At 38.4% G+C, this 27,023-nt stretch overlaps 1 protein-coding gene across 3 annotated transcripts in view; it reads left to right on the top strand.

Annotated features, from left to right (window-relative positions):
- The window catches only part of LOC147363083 (lithostathine-like), a 52,345-nt gene extending 25,706 nt beyond the window's left edge, over positions 1 to 26,639 (top strand). The window contains exons 1-6 of one of the 3 annotated variants that reach the window (XM_086323682.1): positions 23,686 to 23,733; positions 23,987 to 24,094; positions 24,650 to 24,759; positions 24,954 to 25,091; positions 25,973 to 26,099; positions 26,356 to 26,639. In XM_086323682.1, coding sequence (XP_086179808.1) covers positions 24,019 to 24,094; positions 24,650 to 24,759; positions 24,954 to 25,091; positions 25,973 to 26,099; positions 26,356 to 26,423 — 519 coding nt within the window. In that variant the 5' untranslated portion in view covers positions 23,686 to 23,733; positions 23,987 to 24,018 and the 3' untranslated portion in view covers positions 26,424 to 26,639. Of the gene's footprint in view, positions 1 to 23,685; positions 23,734 to 23,986; positions 24,095 to 24,649; positions 24,760 to 24,953; positions 25,092 to 25,972; positions 26,100 to 26,355 lie in introns of those variants that run through there. The other 2 variants (XM_086323683.1, XM_086323684.1) reach the window with 2 other exon arrangements.
- Positions 26,640 to 27,023: the final 384 nt, after the last annotated feature.

Raw genomic sequence — 27,023 nt, 5'->3', positions numbered from 1 at the left:
GTTGGCAATTTGATCTCTGGTTCCTTTGCCATTTCTAAATTCAGCTTGAATATCTGGGAGTTCATGCTTCATGTACTGTTAAGCCTGACTTGAAAAATTTTGAGCTTTACTTTGCTATTGTATGAGATGAGTGCAATTGTGTGATTGTTTGAGCATTCTTTGGCATTGCCTTTCTTTGGGATTGGAATGAAAACTGACCTTTTCTAGTCCTGTAGCCACTGCTGAGTTTTCCAAATTTGTTGGCATATTGAGTGCAGCACTTTCACAGCATCATCTTTTAGGATTTGAAATAGCTCAGCCGGAATTCCATCACCTCCACTAGCTTTGTTTGTAATGATGCTTCCTAAGGCCCACTTGACTTTCCATTCCAGGATGTCTGGATTGAGGTGAGTGATACGCCATTTTGATTATTGGAGTCTTGAAAATCTTCCTTGTATAGTTCTTCTGTGTATGCTTGTCACATCTTAATATCTTCTGCTTCTGTTAGGTCCATACCATTTCTGTCCTTTATTGTACCCATCTTTGCATGAAATGTATCTTTGGTGTCTTTAATTTTATTGAAGAGATCTCTAGCCTTTCCTGTTCTATTGGTTTCCTCTATTCCTTTTCATCAATCACTGAGGAAGGCTTTCTCATCTCTCCTTGCTATTCTTTGGAGCTCTGTGCTCAGATGGGTATATCTTTTCTTTTCTCCTTTGCCTTTAGCTTCACTTCTTTTCTCAGCTATTTGTAAGGCCTCTTCAGACAACCATTTTACCTTTTTGCATATCTTTTTCTAGAGGATGGTCTTGATCACTGCCTTCTGTACAATGTCATGAACCTCCATACCTAGTCCTTCAGGTACTCTATCTTTCAGGTCTAACCCCTTGAATCTATTTGTCATGTCTACTGTATAATTGTAAGGCATTTGATTTAGATCATACCTGAATGGTGTAGTAGTTTTCCCCACTTTCTTCAACTTAAGTCTGAATTTGGCAATAAGCAATTCATGATCTGAGCCACAGTCACCTCCCAGTCTTGTTTTCAGTGACCACATAGAGTTTCTCCATCTTCAGCTGCAAAGAATGTAATCAATCTAATTTTGGTTTTGACCATCTCGTGATATCCATCTGTAGAGTTGTCTCTTGTGTTGGTGGAAGAGGGTGTTTGCTATGACCAGTGCATTCTCTTGACAAAACTCTGTTAGCCTTTGCCCTGCTTCATTTTGTACTCCAAGGCCAAACTTGCCTATTACTCTAGGTATCTCTTGACTTCCTACTTTTGGATTCTAGTCCCCTATAATGAAAAGGATATATATTTTTTTGGGTGTTAGTCCTATAAAATCTTGTAGGTCTTCATAGAGCAGTTCAACTTCAGCTTCTTCAGCATTCTTGGTTGGGGCATAGACTTGGATTACTGTGATATTGAATGGTTTGCCCTGGAAATGAACAGAGATTATTCCGTTGTTTTTGAGATTGAATCCAAGTACTGCATTTTGGACTCTTGCTGACTATGAGGACTACTCCATTTCTTCTAAGGGATTCTTGCCCACAGTAGTAGATATATTGGTCATCTGAGTTAAATTCACCCATTCCAGTCCATTTTGGTTCACTGATTCCTAAAATGTCTTCTTGCATTAGGACACCATTAATTCCTATCTGGATCTAAGCATAACCCTTGCTTTGATATCATATGCCCTAAATAAAAACCTGGGTTTGGGCAAACTGCAACTTTTCTTTGGTGACCCTAGCCCCTTTAAGGCTTAAATCTTTAGCAAATAAATGCTGTCTTCTTGTAATGAGGCTGGAGAAGGAGATTTGAAAAGCAAATCATTCACCTATTGAAACAAAATAGATCCTCTAGGAAACACCTTATCATCCAGATCAGCCTCTAGAATTTGCTAGAAATAAGGACTCAGTTAAACCGAAAGCATTACTGTCCTGGTGAATTATTTTTTCCCCCAAATACAGGTAAAATTTGCTTGGCTAGGGCTTATCTGCAGGTTCTGTGATAAAAAACCTTCCTGCCAATACAGGAGACACAAGTACAATCCCTGATCCTGGAAGATCCCACATGCAGCAAAGCAACTAAGTTCATGAGCCTCAACTATTGAACCTGTGCTCTAGAGTCTGTGAACCAAAACTACTGAACCCAGGTGCTACACACCCCTGAAGCCCATGCACTGTAGAGTCATCGTAGTGGTAAGTCCATGCACCACAACTAGAGAGTAGCCCATGCAGCAGTGAAGACCCAGCATGGACAAAAATAAATAATAAAATAAATGAATAAGATTATTTTTAAAAGTGTTGGCTAGCTTTATCAATAGAATTAATGAAAAATTTTACTTCCTAAAACCATTGCAGTTGAGATGTATTTCTGGTGGGAATGGATGTTGGTAAAGTATGAGGGTTAAGAACAATAGTTTATCAAGGGAAAATAATATTATTCATTGTTTCCAGATTCTGGACAAACACCCATCCTCAGACACTAAGTTTTCTCACTGGTAATGGGAGTCCTATCAGGGCAAGTAAAAGGGATAATGAGATCTTGAGCTTTGTAATTTTTTAGTATGAGATTTTTGCCTTGCAGGGCTTCTTTACACGTATGTGTGTGTGTTTTCAGTCACTTTGTCTGACTCTTTGTGACTCTGTGGACTGTAGCCTGCTAAGCTCTTCTGTCCATAAGATTTTCCTAGCAAGAATACTAGAGTGGGTTGCCATTTCCTCCTTCAGAGGTCTTCCTGACCAAGGGATCCAACTCCCATCTTCTGTGTCTCCTTTCATTGGCAGGCAGATTCTTTACCACCGAGCCACCTGGGAAACCTCTTTGATTATAGGATATTGTTTAATTTTGGAAACAGATTTTGAGGCATCTACATAAATTTTGATGGGAGGTTCCTTCTGAATTTGCCAATATCAGTTGGAGATTTTTCCCATAAAATCTGCGGTGGTGGTACTGGGCATATACCTGGAGAAAATCACAATTGAAAAAGACACCTGTACACCAATGTTCATTACAGAACTATTTACTATAGCTAGGACATGGAAACAACTTAAATGTTTAACAACAGATGAATGGAAGAGAAGTTGTTGTACATATACACAATGGAATATTACTCAGCCATAAAAAGGAATGCATTTGAGTTATTTCTAGTGAGGTGTATGGACCTAGAGCCTGTTATACAGAGTGTAGTAACTCAGAAAGAAAAAAAAAAAACAAATATTGTATATTAACACATATATATGGAATCTGGAAAAATATTACTGATGAATGTATTTTCAGGGCAGGAATATAGATGCAGACATAGAGTACAGACTTTTGGACATAGCGGGGGAAGAAGAGTGTGGACAAATTGATAGAGTAGCACTGAAACATATACATTACCATATGTAAAATAGATAGCTAATGGTTAGTTGCTGTATAAGATAGAAAGTGCAACCTGTTACTCTGTGACAACCTAGAGGGATGGGATGGGGTGGGGAGTGGAAGGGAGATTCAAGAAGGAAGGAACAAATGTATACTTATGGTTGATTCACAGTGCTGTACAGCAGAAACCAACACAATATTGTAAAGTAATTATTCTCCAATTAAAACTAAAAATTACATACCTGAAAGGCAAAAGTAAAGGGTGACAGTTGATTCAATAGGGACAAATAATCAGTCTTTCCAGAATCAGCTCTAGTACTGTCATAAATAGAGCAAATAAGAGATGCCAAAGGGTCTACTTATTTAGATTGGTTGCTTTGATGACTATTGTCAAATTCTAGGATTATTTGTATTTTCTGGGAAGGATTCAACATGTTAATTATCTAAGAACTCTTGGCATAATAATGGGTAATGGCAGAAAAACTAAGGAGATGCAGATGTGTATATCTTAAAGGGTAGAAAACAAAATGGTATAGATTCAGAAACAAAAATCTTTTGAGGGTCAATATTGATCTCCATTAACTGAATGTTTTAGTACCCTGAGGCTGGGTCTGCTTTATAGTAGTGGCTTGAGAATCAAGGATGTAGATCCTGTATTAGTTATAATTGGAAGAAATCTACCTCCAATCTGGAGTAAAGTTTCTCCAAGCCAATTAGAAGAGAATTGGGAAGATCTCCCCTAGCGCTTTGGATCCCTATCATTGAGAATTGAGAAGACAATATTTGAAAGGCCAAAGACCATTTAGAGGTCTGAAGGTACCTAAAGTGCTTTGTTGTTGTTGTTCAGTAGCTTAGTTGCGTCTGACCCTGTGAGCCCATGGATTGCAACATGCCAGACTTCCCTTTCCTTCACAGTCTCCCAAATCTCGCTCAAACTCATGTCCATTGAGTTGCTGATGCAATCCAACTATCTCATCCTGTGTTATATCCTTCTCCTCCTGCCTTCAATCTTTCCCACAATCAGGGTTGTTATTGTTTTTCTTTTCTAATGAGTCAGCTCTTCACATCAGGTGGCCAAAGGATTGGAGATTCAGCTTCAGCATCAGTCCTTCCAATGAATATTCAGGGTTGATTTCCTTAAGGATTGACTGGTTTGATCTTGTAGTCCGAGGGACTATCAAGAGTCTTCTCCAATCCCACAGTTTAAAAACATCAGTTCTTTGGCACTGAGCTTTCTTTATGGTCCAACTCTCACATCCATACATGACTACTAGAAAAACAAAACCACAGCTTTGACTATATAAAACTTTTCTGGCACATTAATGTCTCTGCTTTTTAATACACTGTCTAGGTTTGCCACAGTTTTTCTTCCAAGGAGGGAGCATCTTTTAATTTCATGGCTGCAGTAACCATCTGCAGTGATTTTGAAGCCCAAGAAAGAAAATCTCTCACTGTTTCCATTGTTTCCCTCTCTATTTGCCATTAAGTGATGAGATCTAAGGCTATGGTCTTAGTTTTTTGAATGTTGAGTTTTAAGCCAGCATTTGTACTCTCCTCTTTCACTTTCATTAAGAGGTTCTTTAGTTCCTCTTCATTTTCTGCCATAAGGGTGGTTCATTTCAGTTCAGTTCAGTTGTTCAGTCGTGTCTGACTCTTTGTGAACCCATGAACTGCAGCATGCCAGGCCCACTGTCCATCATCAACTCCCAGAGTTTACTCAAACTCATGTCCATTGAGTCGGTGATGCCATCCAACCATCTCATCCTCTGTCATCTCCTTCTCCTCCTGCTCTCAATCTTTCCTAGCATCAGGATCTTTTCAAATAAGTCAGCTCTTCGCATCAGGTGACTGAAGTACTCGAGTTTCAGCTTCAACATCAGTCCTTCCAATGAACACCCAGGACTGATCTCCTTTATGATGGACTGGTTGGATTTCCTTGCAGTCCAAGGGACTCTCAGGAGTCTTCTCCAGTACCACAGTTCAAAAGCATAAATTCTTTGGTGCTCAGCCTTCTTTATAGTCCAACTCTCACCCATACTTGACTACTGGGAAAACCACAGCCTTGACTAGACAGACCTTTGTTGACAAAGTAATGTCTCTGCTTTTTAACATGCCACCTAGGTTGGTCATAAATTTCCTTCCAAGGAGTAAACCTCTTGTAATTTCATGGCTGAAGTCACCATCTGCAGTGATTTTGGAGCCCAGAAAAATAAAGTCAGCCACTGTTTCCCCATCTATTTGCCATGAAGTGTTGGGACTGGATGCCATGATCTTAGTTTTCTTAATGTTGAGCTTTAAGCCAACTTTTCTACTCTCCTCTCTCACTTTCATCAAGAGGCTCTTTAGTTCTTCTTCACTTTCTGCCATAAGGGTGGTGTCATCTGCATATCTGAGGTTATTGATATTTCTCCTGGCATACTTGACTCCAGCTTGTACTTCATTTTAAAGTGCTTAAATTTTAATAATCTTTTTTCTGGCTCTTAGCTCTTTCCAATAATAGGAAGCTACATGGGTTTTAATTTCGTTTAGGAGGCTTTATTTACTGAAGCTGAAGATTAAGATTTTGGTGGTCTTCCTTTTAAGTGAGCCTATCTAGAGTTTGAGAGAACAGACTTTCCAGATTAACTATATCTGGAGTAGACATTTTTCCCATTCCATGTTGATCTTTTTTGCCTAGAAGGGGGGAAAAGTCCTGGTTCAGCCCATTAATAAACATAGAGTTAAAAACTACTTGGGTGGAACCAAAATCTAATGAAAGACCAAATTTTCTTTAAAAACAACTTTAATCAGTCAATTGTAGTACCTGAGGTCATGAACAGACTCATGAGATTTTTGTGTGCATGTCTGAATTTTATTCCAATCAACAGACTTTTAAGAAAGCCCAAAGAATTGCACATGAAGTCCCCTAACAATTCCCTGAGCCTGAACATTTAATAAGGTAGTGGACTCGCCTCCTGGTTTTAATTCTAGAGACCTCTCAGGATTTTCTCAATCAGCAATTTTCATCGAATTCCTTGGTCTGGCCTTCCCTAACAAACATGCAGACAGCTGATGTTAAGTCAGAGAAACCAGGTTGATAAGTTTGAATGATTAAATTAAATCCCTCAGTAGATATGTGTGATTCTTCTGTTACTTTTTGGGGAAATATTTGAGTATGGCTTACAGTTTACCTTTGTTCACAGAATATAAGAAATTAAGGGGTTTAGCCTCAAAATTCTCAGAAGGCTTGATTTTAAAGGAACATGTTCTAGCAAGTTCAGAATAAATTGTTTGGAGAGAATTTCAGAGAAAAGGGGAAATTTGGCTAGACACTTAATATGAAGAAATTGAGGGTATAGAGCAGGTGTAGTCAGTATACAAGAAAGGAGGAAAAGGGTGCTGGATTTGATATTTGGCAATGAAGCACCAAGGGAGAGAAGCAAGATGGCACAGGAGTCAGAGCCTGAGACAAGAATCCATGAAAGTAGAACCCAAGGGTTATTTTTTATCTTTCTTTAATTATTTATTTTGCCTCAGTTAATCTTAAAATAATATTATAAGAGAAGTCATTTTAGAATCTTGATAGCATTTGGAAGCTTTAAAATATTAACTGAAATAGAAAATTTCTGGAAATTTTTGAACTATTATAATCCAATTCAGTTTAAGTTTGGGGATTTCAAAAATTCCATAATGGCCATTGATAGTCTAAATTTCCTTTGATCAGATTGAGCCATTTAGTTTGCTTTCAAAATAAATGAGCAAGGACTGTGATTTTTAGACATAAAATCAGCCAGATCATCTGTTAGTAGAGCACCATCAAAACACTTAAATAATGAGATCCCATTCCTTAGAAGTTCTTTCACTCTGAATTAAACAACAATTCTCAAACAGCTCAATTCAGCTTGCTTGTATCAAATCTAATACCAGACAGTTTAAGGGAACACCTTGATCCAGAGTGCCAGGACAAAGACTTTTTAATCCAGTTTTCAGAGAACAGCTTCTTCCAAAGGAAGAGACTTAAGGCTGAAAAGCTAGCATAGTTTCAGTGAAGCGGCCCTTGTTCCTGAAGGAATGGGCTGAAGGCATTTTCAGTCAGGTTGTATTGAAGCAATCAGATCTCAAAATCAGACTGAAGTACAAATTATCAATTGCAAATAGAACAAAGCTTAACTAGAAAGATGAAATCTTAAAATAGATGCTGAATAAAACCTGGAGATCTTCAAATGCAAAGAAGGCATGAGCTCAAATCCAGGAGAAAGACATACCCTTAAATATCAGAGTCAATGAGAAAAACTGAGCAAAAAGTGACTCAATTGTGGATTCTGCACCTGTTTGCTCACCAACCATAGAGCCTTTGGGTGTCTTATCTGGTCATGTATGGGTCACCTAAATATCAACCTAAAACAAATAGAGTGTTAGATATTTCTTCAGCAAAGATTGTTTTAAAGGGATTAGCAGAGAATTGCAATTCTGGAATCTGCAACTGTGGTGAGCCATGTGCAAGTTTGTCCTAATGGCTAGGGAAGGAGACCACTTTTATAGAGGGGAAAAAGAAGTTGGGAGGGTTTTAGTAAACAGAGAGTCCATTACTTTTCACTGGCTGAGTCTTTGCTAGGACAGAAGAACCTTTCTTCTTGTTGGGCTCTGCTACTGTCATAGCACTTTCCCTTATGATCTCCCAACTCTATTTAATTGAAGTTTCTGTTTATTAATTTTTCACACCTTGCTATCAATGATGGCTGCTTTATGTCTCACAAAGTCTTCTTCCCTATTCTCAGGGTTAAGGACATGTAAACAGTTTTCCTGGAGTTGCATGGCTCATTAATTAAGGGAGTTATGTCGGTTTTTACACAGCATAAATGCTGGAGAAGGCTCAGAACTAATCTGAAGACTTTGGTGAATTTCCGAAGTTGAATTACAGCTCTGCCTAAACCAAAAGCAGAAAATGATATCAGTACTAACCACAAGTTAATCCTCAAGAATGTTTCTAGATCAATAGACCAATACTTGATCCCTCTTCTCAGACTGACTCCTACATATAATGACAGACTGATCCCCAACTTTGTGTTCCTCCTTACCTCTATCCACAGTTATAGATTGAAACTTGCCACCATAACCTATTTCCTAAATATATACCAGTGGAAATAGGAGGTCTGGTAAGGATTTGTTTGCATTAGTGTTATTGAGTCCCATGTCAGGGGAGCTAAAACTCAATGATTACTTCTGACATTTTTTTCATTAATTGGTTTAAAGTTGGGAGAGAACAGCTCAGAATATAAAAATATTTAGATGACATTCATGGGAAAAAAATAAGTCACCTACTCCAACAAGTGGTTAAGAAGAATTTCAGTGTGAAAAGCTCTGTGCTAGGTGCTATAAAAATGTAAAAGGTGAAAAACACAGTTAAAAAAAAATCTGAAACACCTTTATTTATGAACGATAGAGTCACAATAGTTCGTCTTGAGAAGAACATGGTAGTAAAGATAATAGAATGAAGCTGATGAAAATAAGGATGTTAATGACTATTCTATTGGGGTAGAAACTAAGGTTTGTGTGAAGCTGACACCATGTTACATTTTATAGGAAAATTTTACTTCTTACATAAAAATTAATAAATATTTGCATTAATTTTCTGTAACTTCTATAGGAAATCTCCACAAATTTAGCAACCAAAAACAATACATTTTTGTTATCTCAGAGTTCTGTAGTTGATACATTTGGACATGGCATGGCTCATGGCTATTTCTGAGCTCCATGTTTCACAAGGCCTGGACTCAATGAACCAATGTAACAATAAGACTGTATTCCTTTCTAGAGGCTCTGGAAAAGAACCTGCTTCCCAGCTGATTCAGATTGTTGGTACTATTTAGTTCCTTGTGCTTTATAAGACTGGAGTCTCTCTTGACTTCCTGACTTTTCTGTCTTCCTCTTCTCTGAAGAGCTCCTCTGATGTTTACACTTGGATAATCCAAGGACACTTCTCTATTTAAGAGCAGAAACATAGTAGCCTTAATCACAAATGCCTTAGCAGCAGTACCTAGATTAGTGTCTGATTGCATAACCAGGGAGCAAAAATCTTTAGAGTTTGTCAACCTCAGTGTTCAACAGAACTCCTGAATGAAGAAATGCTGATTTATTTCTTCAAGTGAAGGCCATAAATCACAGATTATCTCAGAGCTAGAAGCTTGTAGAAAGTGGGGTAAAATGATGGAAATTGCTGATCATTTACAAACATAAAGGCTGAAGTGATTTTGCTGTTTAAATATCAGTTTCCTTTGAAGACACCGATCACAGATGTCAATCTTGTGGTTAAAAAATCAATATATTTCTAGAGTGATATTCAGTTAGAAGGGTCATAAATTGTGCATATGGCTTACAAGAAATGGATGGGGAGCCTTGCCCAGCATATTGACTATTCTGTCTTTGAAATGTTGCCATTTCATCAATTAAGATGATTTCCTAGGCAGAAGAAGTCAGATTTATGACTGTGATTGGAGGAGTTGATATAAGCCTTTACCGAGCTTTGGCTTTGGGTCAGAAATCTGTGAGTTACTTTCACACTCATAATGTCTTTTGGCTTTCTGTTTGGACAGAGTGAGTGGTTCTGTGCCTCCCTGTGCTTTCCTGCTGGACAGGCCAAAGGAGGTGAAAAGGTACTGAGAGCTGGAAAGCTCATCCAGCCAAGCCTGACCATGAGGCTGCTACTTTTGGAACACTAGACTTCCATGGGAATATATATTGTAAATGGAAGAAACAAAGATGGCCATTGTTTTGGCCGCTGTGAAAAACATTTCTTAATTTCTCAGATTTACATTGTTTCCTATTTGGATAGTACACCACAGGTCTTCTTTAGGGTGGAAGAAATACATGCTAACTTATCTGATAAAATTTTACCTTGGAAACATGTGCCATGATTTTAAATTAGGGAAAATTGGATGCAGGGTTTTCCCCTTTAGCATATTACAAAAATTAGAGCATTTTATTTTTAAATATAATTATGGTTTTAAAAAGTGTTTTGTTTCTCTGGTTTGTGTTTATTGTGAAACAGGGCAATGCCTCTAGTCACCTTCATCATGGAGAGAGGACTGGAAAACTCCTCAAGGAAGTTAGCAATTGCCTCAGAAGGACAGGGTTGCTGAATGCTGTATATACACACGCAGCTACAGTCATCAAGACAGTAGGAAATTGGCACACACACACACACACAAACAAATATGGACCAATGGAACAAGATAGAAATCCCAGGGAGAAACCTACACACCTATGGGCACCTTATCTTTGACAATGAAGGCAAGACTATACAATGGAGAAAAGATAATCTCTTCAATAAGTGATGTTGGGAAAATTGGACAGCTATATGTAAAAGAATGAAATTAGAACACTTCCTAACACCGTACACAAAATTAAACTCAAAATACATTCCAATCCCAAAGAAAGGCAATGTCAAAGAATGCTCAAACTACTGCACAATTGCACTCATCTCACACGCTAGTAAACTAATGCTCAAAATTCTCCAAGCCAGGCTTCACCAATATGTGAACCATGAACTTCCAGATGTTCAAGCTGGTTTTAGAAAAGGCAGAGGAACCAGAGATCAAATTGCCTACATCCACTAGATCATCAAAAAAACAAGAGAGTTCCAGAAAAAAAACATCTATTTCTGCTATATTGACTATGCCAAAGCCTTTGACTGTGTGGATCACAATAAACTGTGGAAAATTCTGAAAGAGATGGGAATACCAGGCCACCTGACCTGCCTCTTGAGAAACCTATATGCAGGTCAGGAAGCAATAGTTAGAACTGGACATGGAACAACAGACTGGTTCCAAATAGGAAAAGGAGTACGTCAAGGCTGTACATTGTCACCCTACTTATTTAACTTCTATACAGATTACATCATGAGAAACGCTGGGCTGGAAGAAGCACAAGCTGGAATCAAGATTGCCGGGAGAAATATCAGTAACCTCAGATATGCAGATGACACCACCCTTATGGCAGAAAGTGAAGAGGAACTAAAAAGCCTCTTGAGCAAAGTGAAAGAGGAGAGTGAAAAAGTTGGCTTAAAGCTCAACATTCAGAAAACTAAGATCATGGCATCTGGTCCCATCACAACCTGGGAAATAGATGGGGAAACTGTGGAAGCAGTGTCAGACTTTATTTTTGGGGGCTCCAAAATCACTGCAGATGGTGACTGCAGCCATGAAATTAAAAGACACTTACTCCTTGGAAGGAAAGTTGTGACCAATCTAGATAGCATATTTCAAAAGCAGAGACATTACTTTGCCAACAAAGGTCTGTCTAGTCAAGGCTATGGTTTTTCCAGTAGTCATGTATGGATGTGAGAGATGGACTGTGAAGAAAACTGAGTGCCAAAGAATTGATGCTTTTGAAGTGTGGTGTTGGAGAAGACTCTTGAGAGTCCCTTGGACTGCAAGGAGATCCAACCAGTCCATCCTAAAGGAGATCAGTCCTGGGTGTTCATTGGAAAGACTGATGCTGAGGCTGAAACGCCAATACTTTGGCCACCTCATGTGAAGAGTTGACTCATTGGAAAAGACCCTGATGCTGGAAGGGACTGGGGGCAGGAGGAGAAGGGGATGACAGAGGATGAGTTGGCTGGATGGCATCACTGAACTCGATGCCATGAGTTTGGGTGAACTCCGGGAGTTGGTAATGGACAGGGAGGCCTGGAGTGCTGCGATTCATGGGGTCACAAACAGTCAGACATGACTGAGTAACTGAACTGAACTGAAACACTGTAAAACTCTTAAAGGAAAACATATGATGTATACTCTGACAAAAATCACAGGAAGATCCTCTCTGACTCACTTCCTAGAGTAATGGAAATGAAATAAAAAATAAATAACTGGGACCTAATTAAATTTAAACTCTTTTGCACAGCAAAGCAAACAATATACAAGATGAAAAGACAACCCTCAGAATGGGAGAAAATAGTTGCAAACTAAGCAACTGACAAAGAATTAATCTTGAAAATATATAAGCAGCTCATATAGCTCAGTATCAGAGAAATGAACAGCCCAGTTAAAAATGGGCAGAAGACCTAAGCAATAATTTTTCCAAATAACACATGTAGAAGACAAATAAACACATGAAAAGATGCTCAATATCACTTATTATTAGAGTAATGCAGTCAAAACCACACAGCAATCCAAAAGGACATCATGACAAACTATAAACAATAAATGCTGGGCTGGATGTGGAGAAAACAGAACTCTCCTGCACTGGAAAGTGAAAGTGAAGTCGCTCAGTTGTGTCTGACTCTTTGTGACCCCATGGACTGTAGCCCACCAAGCTCCTCCGTCCATGGGATTTTCCAGGCAAGAATACTGGAGTGGGTTGACATTTCCTTCTCCAGGGGATCTTCCCCACCCAGGGGTCGAACCCAGGTCTCCTGCATTGCAGGCAGACGCTTTAGCCTCTGAGCCACCAGGGAAGGGAATGTACATTAATATAGCCCCTATGGAGAATAGTATGGAGATTCTTTAACAAAGTAGGAATAAAAATACGGCATGATCCAGCAATCCCACTATTGGGCATATACCCTAACAACACCATAATTCAAAGAGACACATGTCACCTGTATGTCTTCTTTGGAGAAATGTCTGTTTAGGTCTTTTGCCCACTTTTTAATTGGGTTGTTCATCTTCCTGGTATTGAGCTGCATGTGTTGTTTGTATATTTAGATTAATTCTTTGTCAGCTGTTTCATTTGCTATCATTTTTTCCCATTCTGAGGGCTGTCTTTTCAAGTTACTTATAGTTACCTTTGTTGTGTAAAATCTTTTAAGTTTAATTAAGTCCATTTGTTTATTTTTGTTTTTATTTTCATTACTCTGGGAAGTGAGTCATAGAGGATCTTGCTGTGATTTATGTTGGAGAGTATTCTGCTTATGTTGTCTAGTTTCTGATCTTACATTTAGGTCTTTAATTCATTTTGAGTTTATTGTTTTGTATGGTGTTAGAGAATATTCTAGTTTCATTCTTTTACATGTATTTGACCAGTTTTTCCAGCACCAATTTTTGAAGAGATTGTCTTTTCTCCATTGTATATTTTTGCTTCCTTTGTCAATGATAAGATGTGCATAGGTGCATGGATTTATCTCTGGGCTTTCTATTTTGTTCCATTGATCTATACTTCTGTCTTTGTGCCAGAACCATACTGTCTTGAGGACCATAACCATGTAGTACAGTCTGAAGTCAGGAAAGTTGATTCCTGTAGTTTCATTTTTCTTTCTCAAGATTGCTTTGGCTATTTGAGGTCTTTTGTTTCCATACAGATTGTGAAATTATTTCTAGTTCTAGTTTTGTGAAAAATATCATTGGTAATTTGATAGGAATTGGGTTGAATTTGTAGATTGCTTTGGATTGTATACTCATTTTCACTATATTGATTCTTCCAATCCAAGAACATGGTATATTTCTCTATCTATTTGTGTCTTTTTAAATTTCTTTCATCAATTTTTTATAGTTTTGTATATAAAGTTCTTTTATTTCTTTAGGTAAATTTGTTCCTACGTATTTTATTCTTTTTGTTGCAATGATAGATGTGTTTCCTTAATTTCTCTTTCTGATTTTTTATTGATAGTGCATGGGAATGCAAGAGATTTCTGTGTATTAATTTTATATCCTGCAACTTCACTATATTCATTTATTAGCTCTAGTAATTTTCTGGTTGTTTCTTTAGAGTTTTATGTTTAGAGGATCATGTCATCTACAAACAGTAAGAGTTTTACTTCTTTTCCAATGTGGATTCCTTTTATTTCTTTTTCTCCTCCTCTGATTGCTGTGGCTAGAACTTCCAAAACTGTGTTGAACGGACATTTCTCCAAAGAATACCACAGATGGCTAATAAAGACATGAAAAGATGCTCAATATCACTCATTATTAAAGAAGTGTTCATTGGACCACTCTTTACAGTAGCCAGAACATGGAAGCAACCTAGATATTCATTTACAGATGAGTAAAGAAGTTGTAGTACACATATACAATGAATATTACTCATCCATAAAAAGGAACAATTTTGAGTCAGTTGTAATGAGGTGAATGAACCTAGAGACTGTTATACAGATGGAAGTAAGTCAGAGAAAAACAAATGTCATATATTAATGTATATAGGTGTCATTTAGAAAAATAGTACTGTTGAACTTATTTATAGGGAAGAAATGGAGATGCAGATATAAAGATGGACTTGTGGACACAGCGGGAAAAAGAGACGGTGGGACTAACTTGGAGAATAGCATTGACATATATATACTACAATGTGTAAAATAAATAACTAGTGAGAAGCTGCTACATAACATAGGGAGCCCTGCCTGTCACTCTGTGATGAACTAAAGTAGTGGGCTAGGAGGGCAGAGGGAAGCTCTGTAGGATGGGATATATATCTATATAATGATGACTAATTCACATTGTTACAAGACAGAAACCAATACAACATTTAAAACAATTAAACAAACAAACAAACTATGATGAGAACAATGATGTATCAATCTGTCAGAATGTATACTAGCAAAAATTCATGAATATTAAATGTTGGCAAGAATATAAAGAAAAGGGAACCCTAGTAAACTGTGAGTACCAATGTAAATTGGTGCAGCCGCTATGGAAAACAGTATGGATTTTTCTCAAAAAACTAAAAATATAAGTGCTATGTGAGCTAGCAATTGCACTCCTAGTTATATATTCATAGAAACTAAAAGCCATAAATTAAAAAAGATACCTGTATCATAATGATTAATGCAACATTATTTACAATAGCCAAGATATATATGTAAGCTAAGTGTTTATATATATATATATAATACACACAGATATATATATATATATTGACATATATGTGTATATATATGTCAATGCTATTCTCTCTATATATGTTCTATATATATATATATGTATATATATATAATACACATGCATTTAATAGAAAATTAGTCATAGAAAAGGAAAAAAAATTTGTTATTTGAAGCAGCCTGGATAGACCTGGAAGGTATTATGTGTTATACAGAGTGAAATATATCAGACAGAGAAAGAAAGATGCTGTATGTTGTCACTTATATGTTGACTCTAAAAAATGAAACATTAATGAATACAACAAAGCAGAAATAGATTTACAGATTTAAAGAAAATCTAGTGGTTTTCTGTGAGCAGAGGGAAGAGGGGAGGGGAAAGATAGAGGTATGAGATTAAGAGGTAGAAACCTAGCATTCATAAAATAAATAAGATTCAAGAATGTATTGTATAGTACAGTGAAAATAGTCAATATTTTATAATAAATTTAAATGGAGTATAATGTATAACATATTGAATCATAGTACACAACTGAAACTAATGTTTTAAATCAATTATACTTCAATAAAAAGGAAAAAATGCAATATGATTAAAGATACATTTCTTTTTATTTTTTATTTTTTCACCAAAGGAAATATCACCACGGGAAATTCAGTTTATAGCTGCAGAATTACCACCAACAAACTAAATATAATTGATGGGAATCTGTTGGAAGCATAATCTTAATTATTTCTCAAATGAAGAACTATACTTGTATTATGACCAGTTAATCCTAAAAGAAAAGTAAATAACAGATGATAAATTTTATAAAATACTCAATGGATATATTACAAGAACAAACATGCTATGTAAGAGGGAACTGTTTCAAATGTGAGATTCTGAGACCAAATAAAGTTGATGCAGTTTCCTGATAAAAACTTTATTGCCCCCAATAACTGCATAAGCCATAAGGTAGATACCGTTAAGAGTTACTGTTCATTACGAGAATATGACTAATAAAATTCAAAGAGCTATTGTACCAGCTTTCCAATATACTAATAACTTTCCTCATTGCTTCAGGGGTTTTGAGGTTTTGCTCCGTTTGCCTTGTTTCACAAAGTATATGTTATCTGTATGTTTTATACTGATAGGTTTAGGATAAGATGAAAGAACCAAGCTAACGTCCTAATATTTGACTAATATATCCTAAAGTGTGTCCTTTAGTTTTAAATCTTCCATATGCTTCAAGGATAGTTTTGACCTGGGCTCTTCTAAGTCATCTTCCTGGAACTTTTCACATTTTGACATTTTTGGAAGAAAGATACTGAATTCCTGCAAAAGGATCATTTACTTCTCATATTATTCTGGCAATGCTGACTAAGGCTGAGCTGAAAATATTACTATTATTGGACTTGGAAGGTAATAAGAATAAGAAGTACAGGTTAGATACTTTATCTTTTGGTAAATAAAACTTAAGACTGAGCCTTGGCTACTATAAGAGGAAGAATTCCTCGCTTACTATTAGGAATTAAATTGTAAATTCTTAAAATCTAGATGTGTAAATATAGTAATTGAATAAACTACTCAATTAGTTAATAAAGACATTATAAAGTAGAAATTATGAATAGAGAACAGCAAGGAGAGATAAGAAAGCCTTTGTGAGTGAACAATGCAAAGAAATAGAGGAAAACAATAGAAAGGCGAAGACTAGAGACCTTTTCAAGAAAACTGGAGATATAAAGACAACATTTCATGCAAGGATGGGCACAATATAGGACAGAAATGGTAAAGACCTAACAGAAGCAATAGAGATTAAGAAGAAATAGCAAGAATGCACAGAACTATAGAAAAAAGGTCTTAATGATCCAGGTAACTATGGTGATGTGGTCACTCACCTAGAGCCAGACATCCTGGAGTATGAAGTCAAGTGGGATTTAGGAAGCATTACTACAAGCAAAGCTATTGGAGGTAGTGGAATTCCAGTTGGGCTATTTAAAATACTAAAACATGATGCTGTTAAAGTGCCACCTTCAATATATTGGCAAATTTGGAAAACTCATCAGTGGCCACAGAACTGGAAAAGGTCAGTTTTCATTCCAATCCCAAAGAAGAGCATTGCCAAAGAATGTTCAAACTACTGCACAATTATTTTTATTTTACATGTTAGTAAGGTAATGCTCAAAATCCTTCAAGCTAGGCTGGGCTGCAATAGCACCTGAACTGAGAGCTTCCAGATGTACAAGTGGGGTTTAGAGTAGGCAGAGGAACCAGAGATCAAATTGCCAACATCCACTGAATCATAGAAAAGGCAAAGAAATATCAAAATCTACTTCTGCTTCATTGACTGTGCTCAAGATTTTGACTGTATGGATCACAACAAACTGTGGAATATTCTTGAAGAGACAGGAACACCAGACCACCTTATCTGCCTCCTGAGAAATCTGTACACAGGACAAGAAGCAACCCTTAGAACTGGACATGGAACAACAGACTAGTTTGAAATTGGGAAAGGAGTACATCAAGGCTGTCTATTGTCATCCTGCTTACTTAATGTATATGCAGAGTACATCAGGTGAAATACTGGGCTGGATGACTCACAAGGTAGAATCAAGATTGCAGGGAGAAATACCAGCAACCTCAGATATGCAGATGATACCACTTTAATGGCAGAAAATGAAGAGGAACTACATAGCCTCTTGATGAGGGTCAAAGGGGAGAGTGAGAAAGCTGGAATAAATTCAACATTCAGAAAACTAAGATCATGGCATCCAGTTGCATCACTTCATGCCAAATAGATGGGGATAAAGTGGAAACAGTGACAAATTTTATTTTCTTGGACTCCACAATCACTGTGGACAGTGACTGCAGCCATGAAATTAAAAAAGCTATGGTAAACCTATACAGCATATTTAAAGGAAGAGACATCACTTTGCCAACAAAGATTCATGCTGTCAAAACTTTGATTTTTCCAATAGTCATGTACAGAATTGAGAGTTGGACCATAAAAAAGGTTGAGTGTCAAAGAACTAATGCTTTCAAATTGTGGTGCTGAAAAAGACTCTTGAGAGTCCCTTGGACTGTAAGGAGATCAAAACTTAAACAAAGGGAATTAACCTTGAATATCTATTGGAAGAACTAATGTTGAAGTTGAAGCTCCAATACTTTGACCACCTGATGCAAAGAGCTAACTCATTGGAAAAGACCCTGGGGCTGGGTAAGATTGAGGGCAGGAGGGGAAGAGGGTGACACAGGATGAGATGATTGGATAGCATCACTGACTCAATGGATATGAGTTTGAGCACACTCTTGGAGATAGTGAAGGACAAGAAAGCCTGGCAAGCTGCAGTCCATGGAGTTATGTAGAATTGGACATGTCTTAGCAACTGAACAACAACAACATAACAGTAAAATAGAGAAAACCCGTTAAGAATAAAAATTCAAACACAAGTTACATTCAGTGATATTGACAAATAGGGTCCCTCAGTTCCCTTAACTTTTTTCCAACTATTATTTGTATTTACTATTTGTATTTACTACTACTATCATGGATTTCCCTGGTGGCTCATTGTTAAACAATCTTCCTGCCAATGCTGGAGTTGTATGTTTGATCTCTGGGTCAGGAAGATCCTCTGGAGAAGGAAACGACAACATACTAAAGGTTTGTTGCCATGGAAATCCCATGACATAGTAGCCTGGTAAACTACAGTCCAAGGTGTTGCAAAGAGTCGGACACGACTGAGTGACTAAATAACAATAAATTGCTATCATATTTATTCAGATTATCTACTGAAATCTATGTAAAGTCAAGGACAGAGGCACCAACAGAGGCTGAGGATCCTATTGGGATATGCTGATCCTCCTGAAGAAGATGTTTGAACCGGTTCATTCTTTCCCAGTGGCTGGCAGAAATTCAAATTACAATAGGCTAAATACATATTTCTTGAAGCAAATGAGGATTAGACAAATACCATGAGAATAGTGAACACAACAGCTAGCAGGATAACTCCTGGATAAGTATAGGGTAGTCCAAGTTCCTCTAGCAGTTCTCTACCATAAAAAAAAAAAAAAAAGAAGAAATTACTAAAATTGCCTTAATTTACTTTGACCCTCATGATTCATCTCCTGGGACTGGGCATACCTTCTTCCAAGCCAGATAGCTTCCAAGCTAGAAGCAGATATGGTACCTGAGGAAATATGCAAGGGAATTTAGATTAGGAAACAAGCCAAGATCAGAACCAAGGGTTGAGACAGTCCATTTGCTGCAGTAACTTCTTTTGGGGTGAGTTCCTGGCCCCCTTCTCTAAAAACTAGGTCATATCCACAGTTCCTATTTAAGACGTGAATGCAGCTCCCACAATGATCCCAAAGGACTTAAATTCTTTGCCCCAGTTAATTGGATGCTAGTGTTGCAGGAAAGAGCCAATTTTGACTCCATGTTGGATCTGTTTCTTTGACTTTAACCTTTGTTTTTCATTGCTTTTGCTATTCTGCCTCAGGTAATCCTGCCCCTCTGCTTGAGGAGATTAGCACACTGTCTCTCTGAGGTTGACCATCCCAGAAGCTATTTGCAAGATAATGGTCTTTACTTCTTCAACTCTTGCCCTTCTCAAGTCTGCAAAAGCACCTGACATTCAGATACAGATAAGATTGTTATTTTGAGACATTAGTCTGCCATCTTATTGGTCAGCCAGCTTTCCAAATAGAGTCATATTCCTGGGCTTAACACTTTGTCTCTTGGTTAATTGACCTATCATGTGGCAAGCAGAAAAAGCTTGGATTCATAACAGGAGAACACTATTCAGATATTCTCCTGAAAATGAATTTGTTTACTAAGAATATATTCAATCTTTTGAGTCCATGAAGTGAAAAGTATAGTAGAACTCTAATTATTATGTTGGATCACTCTTTCTGTACCCCAAAGGCAAGGAAATTGATGGGCTGAAAAAATATGAATAAAGCCCAGTGAAATAAAGAGAAAAGGAAGAAGAGTGTACCCTCACAGTCTGAATGTGTTCTTCCTGTTCCTATTACTTCATGAGATGATATATGTCCTAATCTTGGGTGTACTGAGATAAATCTTTGTCTTTCCTAAAACATTCCCTCTTGCTTGAGTGAATTGCAATGCATGTCAGTACCTTATATGCAGATAATTTAAACTAAGTCAGCATGAAAGAAGTCTGTGTCCTGTCTCAGTCAAGGCACCTTTGAATTCTCAACAACCCAGTAGGAGGAGGGAGAAGAAGACAGTTTAGGGATCTCAGGCATTGAATATCATACAAAGTTTCTCGTACAAATTTTGTGCACTGGGGGCTCAGACAGAAATTGAAGGATATTATATTCCCCTTAAATTGAGTTGGACTTGTTTCTAGAGAGAGAAAATAAGAGATTATAAATATTAAGGGAAAGGGCCATTTTTATTAACTGGGTCAGAAGAAGTCAAGCTCTGGACAGCCTGAAAGACACAAAATTTTAGAGGGCTCAATGGGACAAAATAGATATAGGGGAAGGAAAGATGGATGCTTCCCTAACTCTGTTCTAGACTTCCAGATGAAGAGCTTCATGACAGTTTACTAGGGAAAGAAAACTTAATACATAAATCAAGACACAAACTGGTCAGTAATAAAGACTATTAATTTAGCAGAATATCCTCTGTGATCAGTATCTCAAGATAAGCATGGCTGTAGGTACAGTAGAAAATGCTGATTGATAGCAGATATTCATTTGAAACTCTGCTTATAAATTCCAATTTGGCTTGGAAGAAGGTATGCTCAGTCCCAGGAGATGAATCATGAGGATCAAAGTAAATTAAGGCAATTTTAGTAACTTTTTTTTTTTTTATGGTAGAGAACTCCAACCTAACATTGGCCAGTAGGATACAACATTGTATTGACTAAGGGCTTGTGAGAAAAATGTTTCTCCACAGTAAGAAAAAATGTATAAGAAAGGAGCCTTTTTGTTCCTCCTGCTCTTTCTTTAATGCACTGGAAATTGTCAGACAACCTCTAGGCTGCTGTGGTTATTTTGAAGGAAAGGCCAAGATCATCATGGAGACCTCTGCCTAGAGTCCTGACAACTGTGTGCTTCCGAAGGTGAAATTTGAAACAGTCTACCTCCAGAATACTTAAATGAATCAATAATCTCTGTATTATTTAAGCTGTTTATAGTATCATAATGTGTACAGTAGGTGGAAGGAAGCCAGAACATTTCCACTGGAGGGAAGGAAAGTACTAGGAAAAAGAAAATCATATACTAAGTCAAAATAGAAGAAGGTGCTGGGATTGAATGGACATGAGTTTGAGCAAACTCAGAGATACTGAAGGACAGGGAAGCATGGTGTGCTACAGTCCATGGGGTCACAAAGAGTTGGAAATGACAGTGACTGAACAACAGCAACAATATAAAACTGAGTTCAGTAGGAAATAAAAGATCAGAGTCAACAATGATTTGGATAAGCAAATGAAGGAGATTAGGAAATACTGGCATTTGAATTTCTGTAGTCAACATTATGCTGGGTGTGGTTGGTGATTTTTGAAGGCACAGTTGTGTTGCTGCTCATTTCAAAGACATGCTGCTTTGAATCTAGTATATAACCTTCTGGTGGAGTCGTAAATCTGTTTTGGTCAAAAAATAAATAACTTTAGAGTCTTTTTGTGGTATAGTCTGGTATAGTATAGTTCAGTTCAGTTGCTCAGTCATGTCCAACTCTTTGCGACCCCATGAATCACAGCACACCAGGCCTCCCTGTCCATCACCAACTCCTGGACTTCACTCAGACTCTGTGCATCGAGTCGGTGATGCCATCCAGCCATCTCATCCTCTGTCATCCCCTTCTCCTCCTGCCTCCAATCCCTCCCAGCATCAGGGTCTTTTCCAGTGAATCAACTCTTAGCATGAGGTGGCCAAAGTACTGGAGTTTCAGCTTTAGCATCATTCCTTCCAAAGAAATCCCAGGGCTGATCTCCTTTAGAATGGACTGGTTGGTTTTAGGGTACTTTAATCTAAATGGTATCTTTCCCCACAAGAATTCCAGAATTCCATTTCCCATATGTAATTACTACTATTTACTTCTTCTCAAATAATAATTTTCCTTTTTGGGGCCACACCACACAGCTTGTCGAATTTTACTTACCCTTCTTGGGATTGAACCTGGGCCCTCAGCAATGAGAGCATGGACTCTCAACCACTGCACTTCCAGGGAATTCCCTCAAATAATTATTTTAATGTAGCAATATTATGTTTCAAATAATCCTAACAATCATCATTTCCATGATAAATTGATCATTTGAGTTTTAATTTTGCCTAGCTCTCATGATAGTTATGGCTTTGTATTTATACATTCTTGCACATATTTCTGAAGTAATTCCTTTTCTTTCTTTTTTTTAATTTAACAAAAGAATCCCTTGGCTCTCCTATCCTTCCTATTAGATTATTTGTGGGTCCTATTCAATTTTGGAGTCTCAGGACATGAATCAATTACACCCTTGATTGCACTGACCTCTTTGCAAAGCTCCACTGGCACACAAACTAGCTATAAAGATCACATGAGGGTCAGGGCCTATATAGAGAATTCCTATAATGTTCCCCTAGATTGGCCAATCTGAACCTCAATCACAGGTCGTGTATCTCAGAGTTACCAAAGCTGGCAGCTCAAACATAAACCTGACTAATGAAGTTTTCTTAGTGTTCTCATATAGCACTGATCACCTGACTAGAGTGTAATAGAAATGACTTTTCATCAGTAGCCCAGTGATAGTCTTGGAAGGCAATTGTCAGCAGCCCAGCAGACTGAGCATCTTGATGGAGCAGAGATCTAACTTACATGCAGTGTGGGATCAGATCTACAATTTCACCCAGACCTTCCTCTGATCATTCCTTTACCCTCTCTCATTCTTCCTTTAGCTCTGCAGCCTGTGACTATAGAACTCCTAGGTTTGAAATTCCTTCATTGCCTCTTATTATATCAAATTATCACTATCCACTGGGGAACTCCATCTCTCAGAATACCAGGAAGGTTTATGCCCCTCATTTCACTTAAGATTTTGGCTCATCTATTGACTTATGAGATGATTCTGAAGTTTCTTTAAAATGAACTGTCATGTAGAAGAGGCAATGCCGAACCTCTGTTCTCTTACTTACAGTATCTTCTTGCCCTCACTTATCTGTGATACTTAAAGTTCCCATACACATCTCCACTTAATAATCCAATATTTATTTATTTCCACTACACAGTTAGAAAAAATACATGTGTATGCCTAGAAGAGTGAGCACTTGAGACATCAACCAGAAGAACTATTCCAGTAGATGTGCCCCTTAAACAAAACTTGTTTTGTGCCACAGAGGCTAATCATGGAAAAGTCAGTGGGAAGAACAAACTTCACCTCTTCCAGGAAAAAGTGCTAATATGATAAAGAGGAAGAGGCAGTATTTGTGGCAACTCCAAAGCTTTTCTGGGAAGAGACTCCTCCCCATGGCAGGAATGACCTTGAATCCCTGTCCTGGCTCCTCTTTCCTGTTATTCATTTCAGTGCCCCTCCCTCAAATTCTCTTATAAAAGCCCAGTCATTTCTGCCCTGATGAGCCAGTGCAGATCCCTGCAAGACAGTTAAGTGGGAGCTGAGACAAGGTGAGACCCGTGATGGGGGGAAAGTGTACAAAGACCCTTATCTTCAGAGAACAAGGGAGCTCTGAGACCAGGTGAAACCAGACTTGGGAGACCTCAGGTACATTAGGATGTATAGATTTTCTAATTCTTTCCAGCACCATGGAAAGGGAGGTATGCTACCAAGATGGAGTTATTCCTAGGGGACTAGATGGAGGAAAGACAAGAAGTACAACAGGGGGTCTCTCACACCCTCTCTCTGACCATCCTCCCTTAGTTCTCTAGCTGCCTCCACACCACACAGACACAATGCTGCCTTCCCTGGGCCTCCCCAGACTGTCCTGGATGCTGCTCTCCTGCCTGATGCTACTGTCTCAGGTCCAAGGTGAGATTTCTCTGCCTTTAGCTCTGGGTTCCTAGTGTCTACTCAGGGCCAAGACAAGGAGGAAAGCTCCTGTGCCTCCCCTGGTAATGGGATATCCCCACACAACATAACTGCCTGGATTCCTGAGTCATCACTCCTTTCTTCAGGGTACCTAGTGGTAGGAGGCACCCCAGTGGTTCAATAACAGTGGAATGAGATGATTTTCATTTTCTCAGTACTGTCTAATTTATGTGAGTTGATTAAGGAGGAAAAGCAGAGATAAGAGTAGAAGAATGATGAGGATCCAGTGTAGGAACAAACAGTCCAGAGGAGGAAAAGAGTGTTTGAATTAGGCAGATGCATAAAAAGAAAACACACCATCTCCCAACTAGTACATCTAATTCATAATTTAAGAAAGATAAATTCTTGTAATGTTGGCAATGGCGAGAGAAACTTAGGAGTTTGGTATCACTGCCCCAAGCACTGGTCTCATAGATATTCTCCAAGGTTACCTCTGTACTTTAATCCTTTATCTCCATTTTACCTCATCCTTCTCTCTTATTTCTTCTTCTTCAGGGGAAGATTCCCAGCGCTCTGAAAGGATCAGCTGTCCCAGAGGTTCCATAGCCTATGGGTCCTCCTGCTATGTCTTGTATAAAGTAGCCAGAAGCTGGATGAATGCAAATGTAAGTTCCAGGGTTTGCAGTTAATAGAGATAAGGAGAAGCAAATCAGAGACAGGATTGTGGGGTATGGGGATCCTCAAGAGCTTACTTAGATTGAGAATAAAAGTTCATGTTTGCAAACACAACCCTTTTTGGCCCTGCCCTTCCCCTAGTGGTGTCTCAAGCTCCTCCTGTGTCTCTCTCTTCCCCACACAGATTGCCTGCCAGAGGAGACACTCGGGACACCTTGCGTCTGTGCTCAGTGGGACTGAGGGATCCTTCCTGGCCTCCTTGGTTAGGAACAACTTGAATACCCAATCAGACGTCTGGATTGGGCTCCATGACCCCACAGAGGTACATTTATTTCTTTATAATTTGTTACTTCCAAAGATGCTATGGCCACTCAGCTTCCCTCCCTCCTCCACCCCCTCCTGTCATCCCCATCCCATTTGCCAGCCCAGAAAATACCCAAGAGATCCCTGGAACTCAGGTAATAACTGGGGAAAGTGAGGGCCTTGAGGGAAGCTGAAGAGCTGAGTTCTGTGCCAGTTCCTAGACGCCTGCTAAAGTTAATCTGCCTCTTATCAAGCTTTTACACAATTCACATAAGCATGATTTGTAATTCTCTATGCTTCCCTGAGTCTGAATATGCTGTGCTTAGCAAGTCCTAAATCAAGATTTAGGATAGATGCATTTTTCTTTCTTTCTTTTTTTTTTTTTAATGGGCTTCCCTGGTGGTTCAGCTGGTAAAGAATCTGCCTGCAATGCAGGAGACCTGGATTCTATCCCTGGGATTGGAAGATCCCCTGAAGAAGGGAACGGATACCCACTCCAGTATTCTGGCCTGGAGAAGTCCATGGACTGTGTAGTCCATGGGGTAGCAAAGAGTTGGACAGGACTGAGCGACTTTCATTCTCACTTTCCTTTTTTATAAAACAGGCATTGTCTTGGAGGTTTACAGGGTAATCACAAACGCATCCCCAAGTGTAGTTCATATAGTGACACGTTACTCTGAGGTGTTCTATTGGCCTTTGTGATTATTGGCTGTGGAATTTTCCAAGTAAAACAGGGAGTTAGGGAGAGTTTCCTAGACGAGAGCTGTGGGGCATCATCTGGAAGAGCAGAGCCAATTTCATGATGCTGTGGAGGGGACCAGGCATTCCAGCAGATGGCATCAGGCCAGGAGAATTCTAAAGGCCTTTCTGTCTCACCCAACTCCATCCTCTGTTCCATAGGGCTCTGAGCCCGATGCTGGTGGATGGGAATGGAGTAGCACTGCTATGTTCAATTATTTTGCCTGGGAGAGAATTCCTTCCACTGTCTCAGGACTTGATCACTGTGGGATCCTGTCCAGAACATCAGGTAAGAAACAGAGAAGGTCACTTCTACTTAGTCTTTTCCTTTCATCCCCGATTTCTGGGCTTGATTGTCAGAGAATCCTCCTCTGCTATGAAGTACAGCATTGGTTTGTCTGTTCCCATCCCCTCTCATCTCTCCTTTCTTTCTATCTTCTTCCCTTCGACTAGGACTTTGGTGAAAGGCCAGAATCTGGGATTCCTCTCCATTGGGTCCTCAAGATGCACCAGACCCATTGACTCAAGTTCTTTTGTCTCTCTAGGATATCTGAAATGGAAAAATTATAACTGTAATGTGAACTTACCCTATATCTGCAAGTTCAAGGGCTAGATCAGATGGGAAATCAGCAGCCTGCGTCTTGTTGCAGCTCATCATGGACTTGGAACCAAGTCTGAAGACCCAATTGGAAGGGGATATTTTCCTTACACCCTCACCCTGACCACCTCATTCTGCCTTTTCCTCCTCCCCAGCCTCATTTCAGGTTCTTTTGTATGCTTTATAATCTGAGTTTTCCTGATACTATAATAAAAAAAAAAATTTGTTTTAGCTTTCTTTTGTTTGTCTTCTCTGCTTCATTCTCATACATAAAGTCTGGAGAGGAAATGATTGAGTGAAGAGAATCTGGGGTCAACCTCTGCTCAGTTTCATTCAGGTCCCTGGGGAAATAACTAATATATATGTATATTCCTCTTGGTGTTTTTGTGGTTAGAGTACATCAGCACTGCTTCTCTGTAGGATGTGGATTGTGGCCATTTAAAGTCTTTGCTCTCCCACACACTCTACTGCTTACACATTCTCCTAGGCCAAGTCTCTGAGGCAACCAATTTAGGAGATGATGTTTAGAACATTATTTCCTAAACCATAAGTATAAAGGATAATGAATATATTTTATTAATGTTCATAAATACAAATAAAATGAATCAATTAAAA

This window comes from Bos grunniens, chromosome 11, assembly GCF_055505025.1.
Source record: "Bos grunniens cultivar Pamir isolate PY7600 chromosome 11, Bosgru_T2T1.0, whole genome shotgun sequence".
Classification (NCBI taxonomy): Eukaryota; Metazoa; Chordata; class Mammalia; order Artiodactyla; family Bovidae; genus Bos; species Bos grunniens.
The sequence above is the reverse complement of the archived record's forward strand: the minus strand, read 5'-3'. Positions and strand labels throughout refer to the sequence as shown.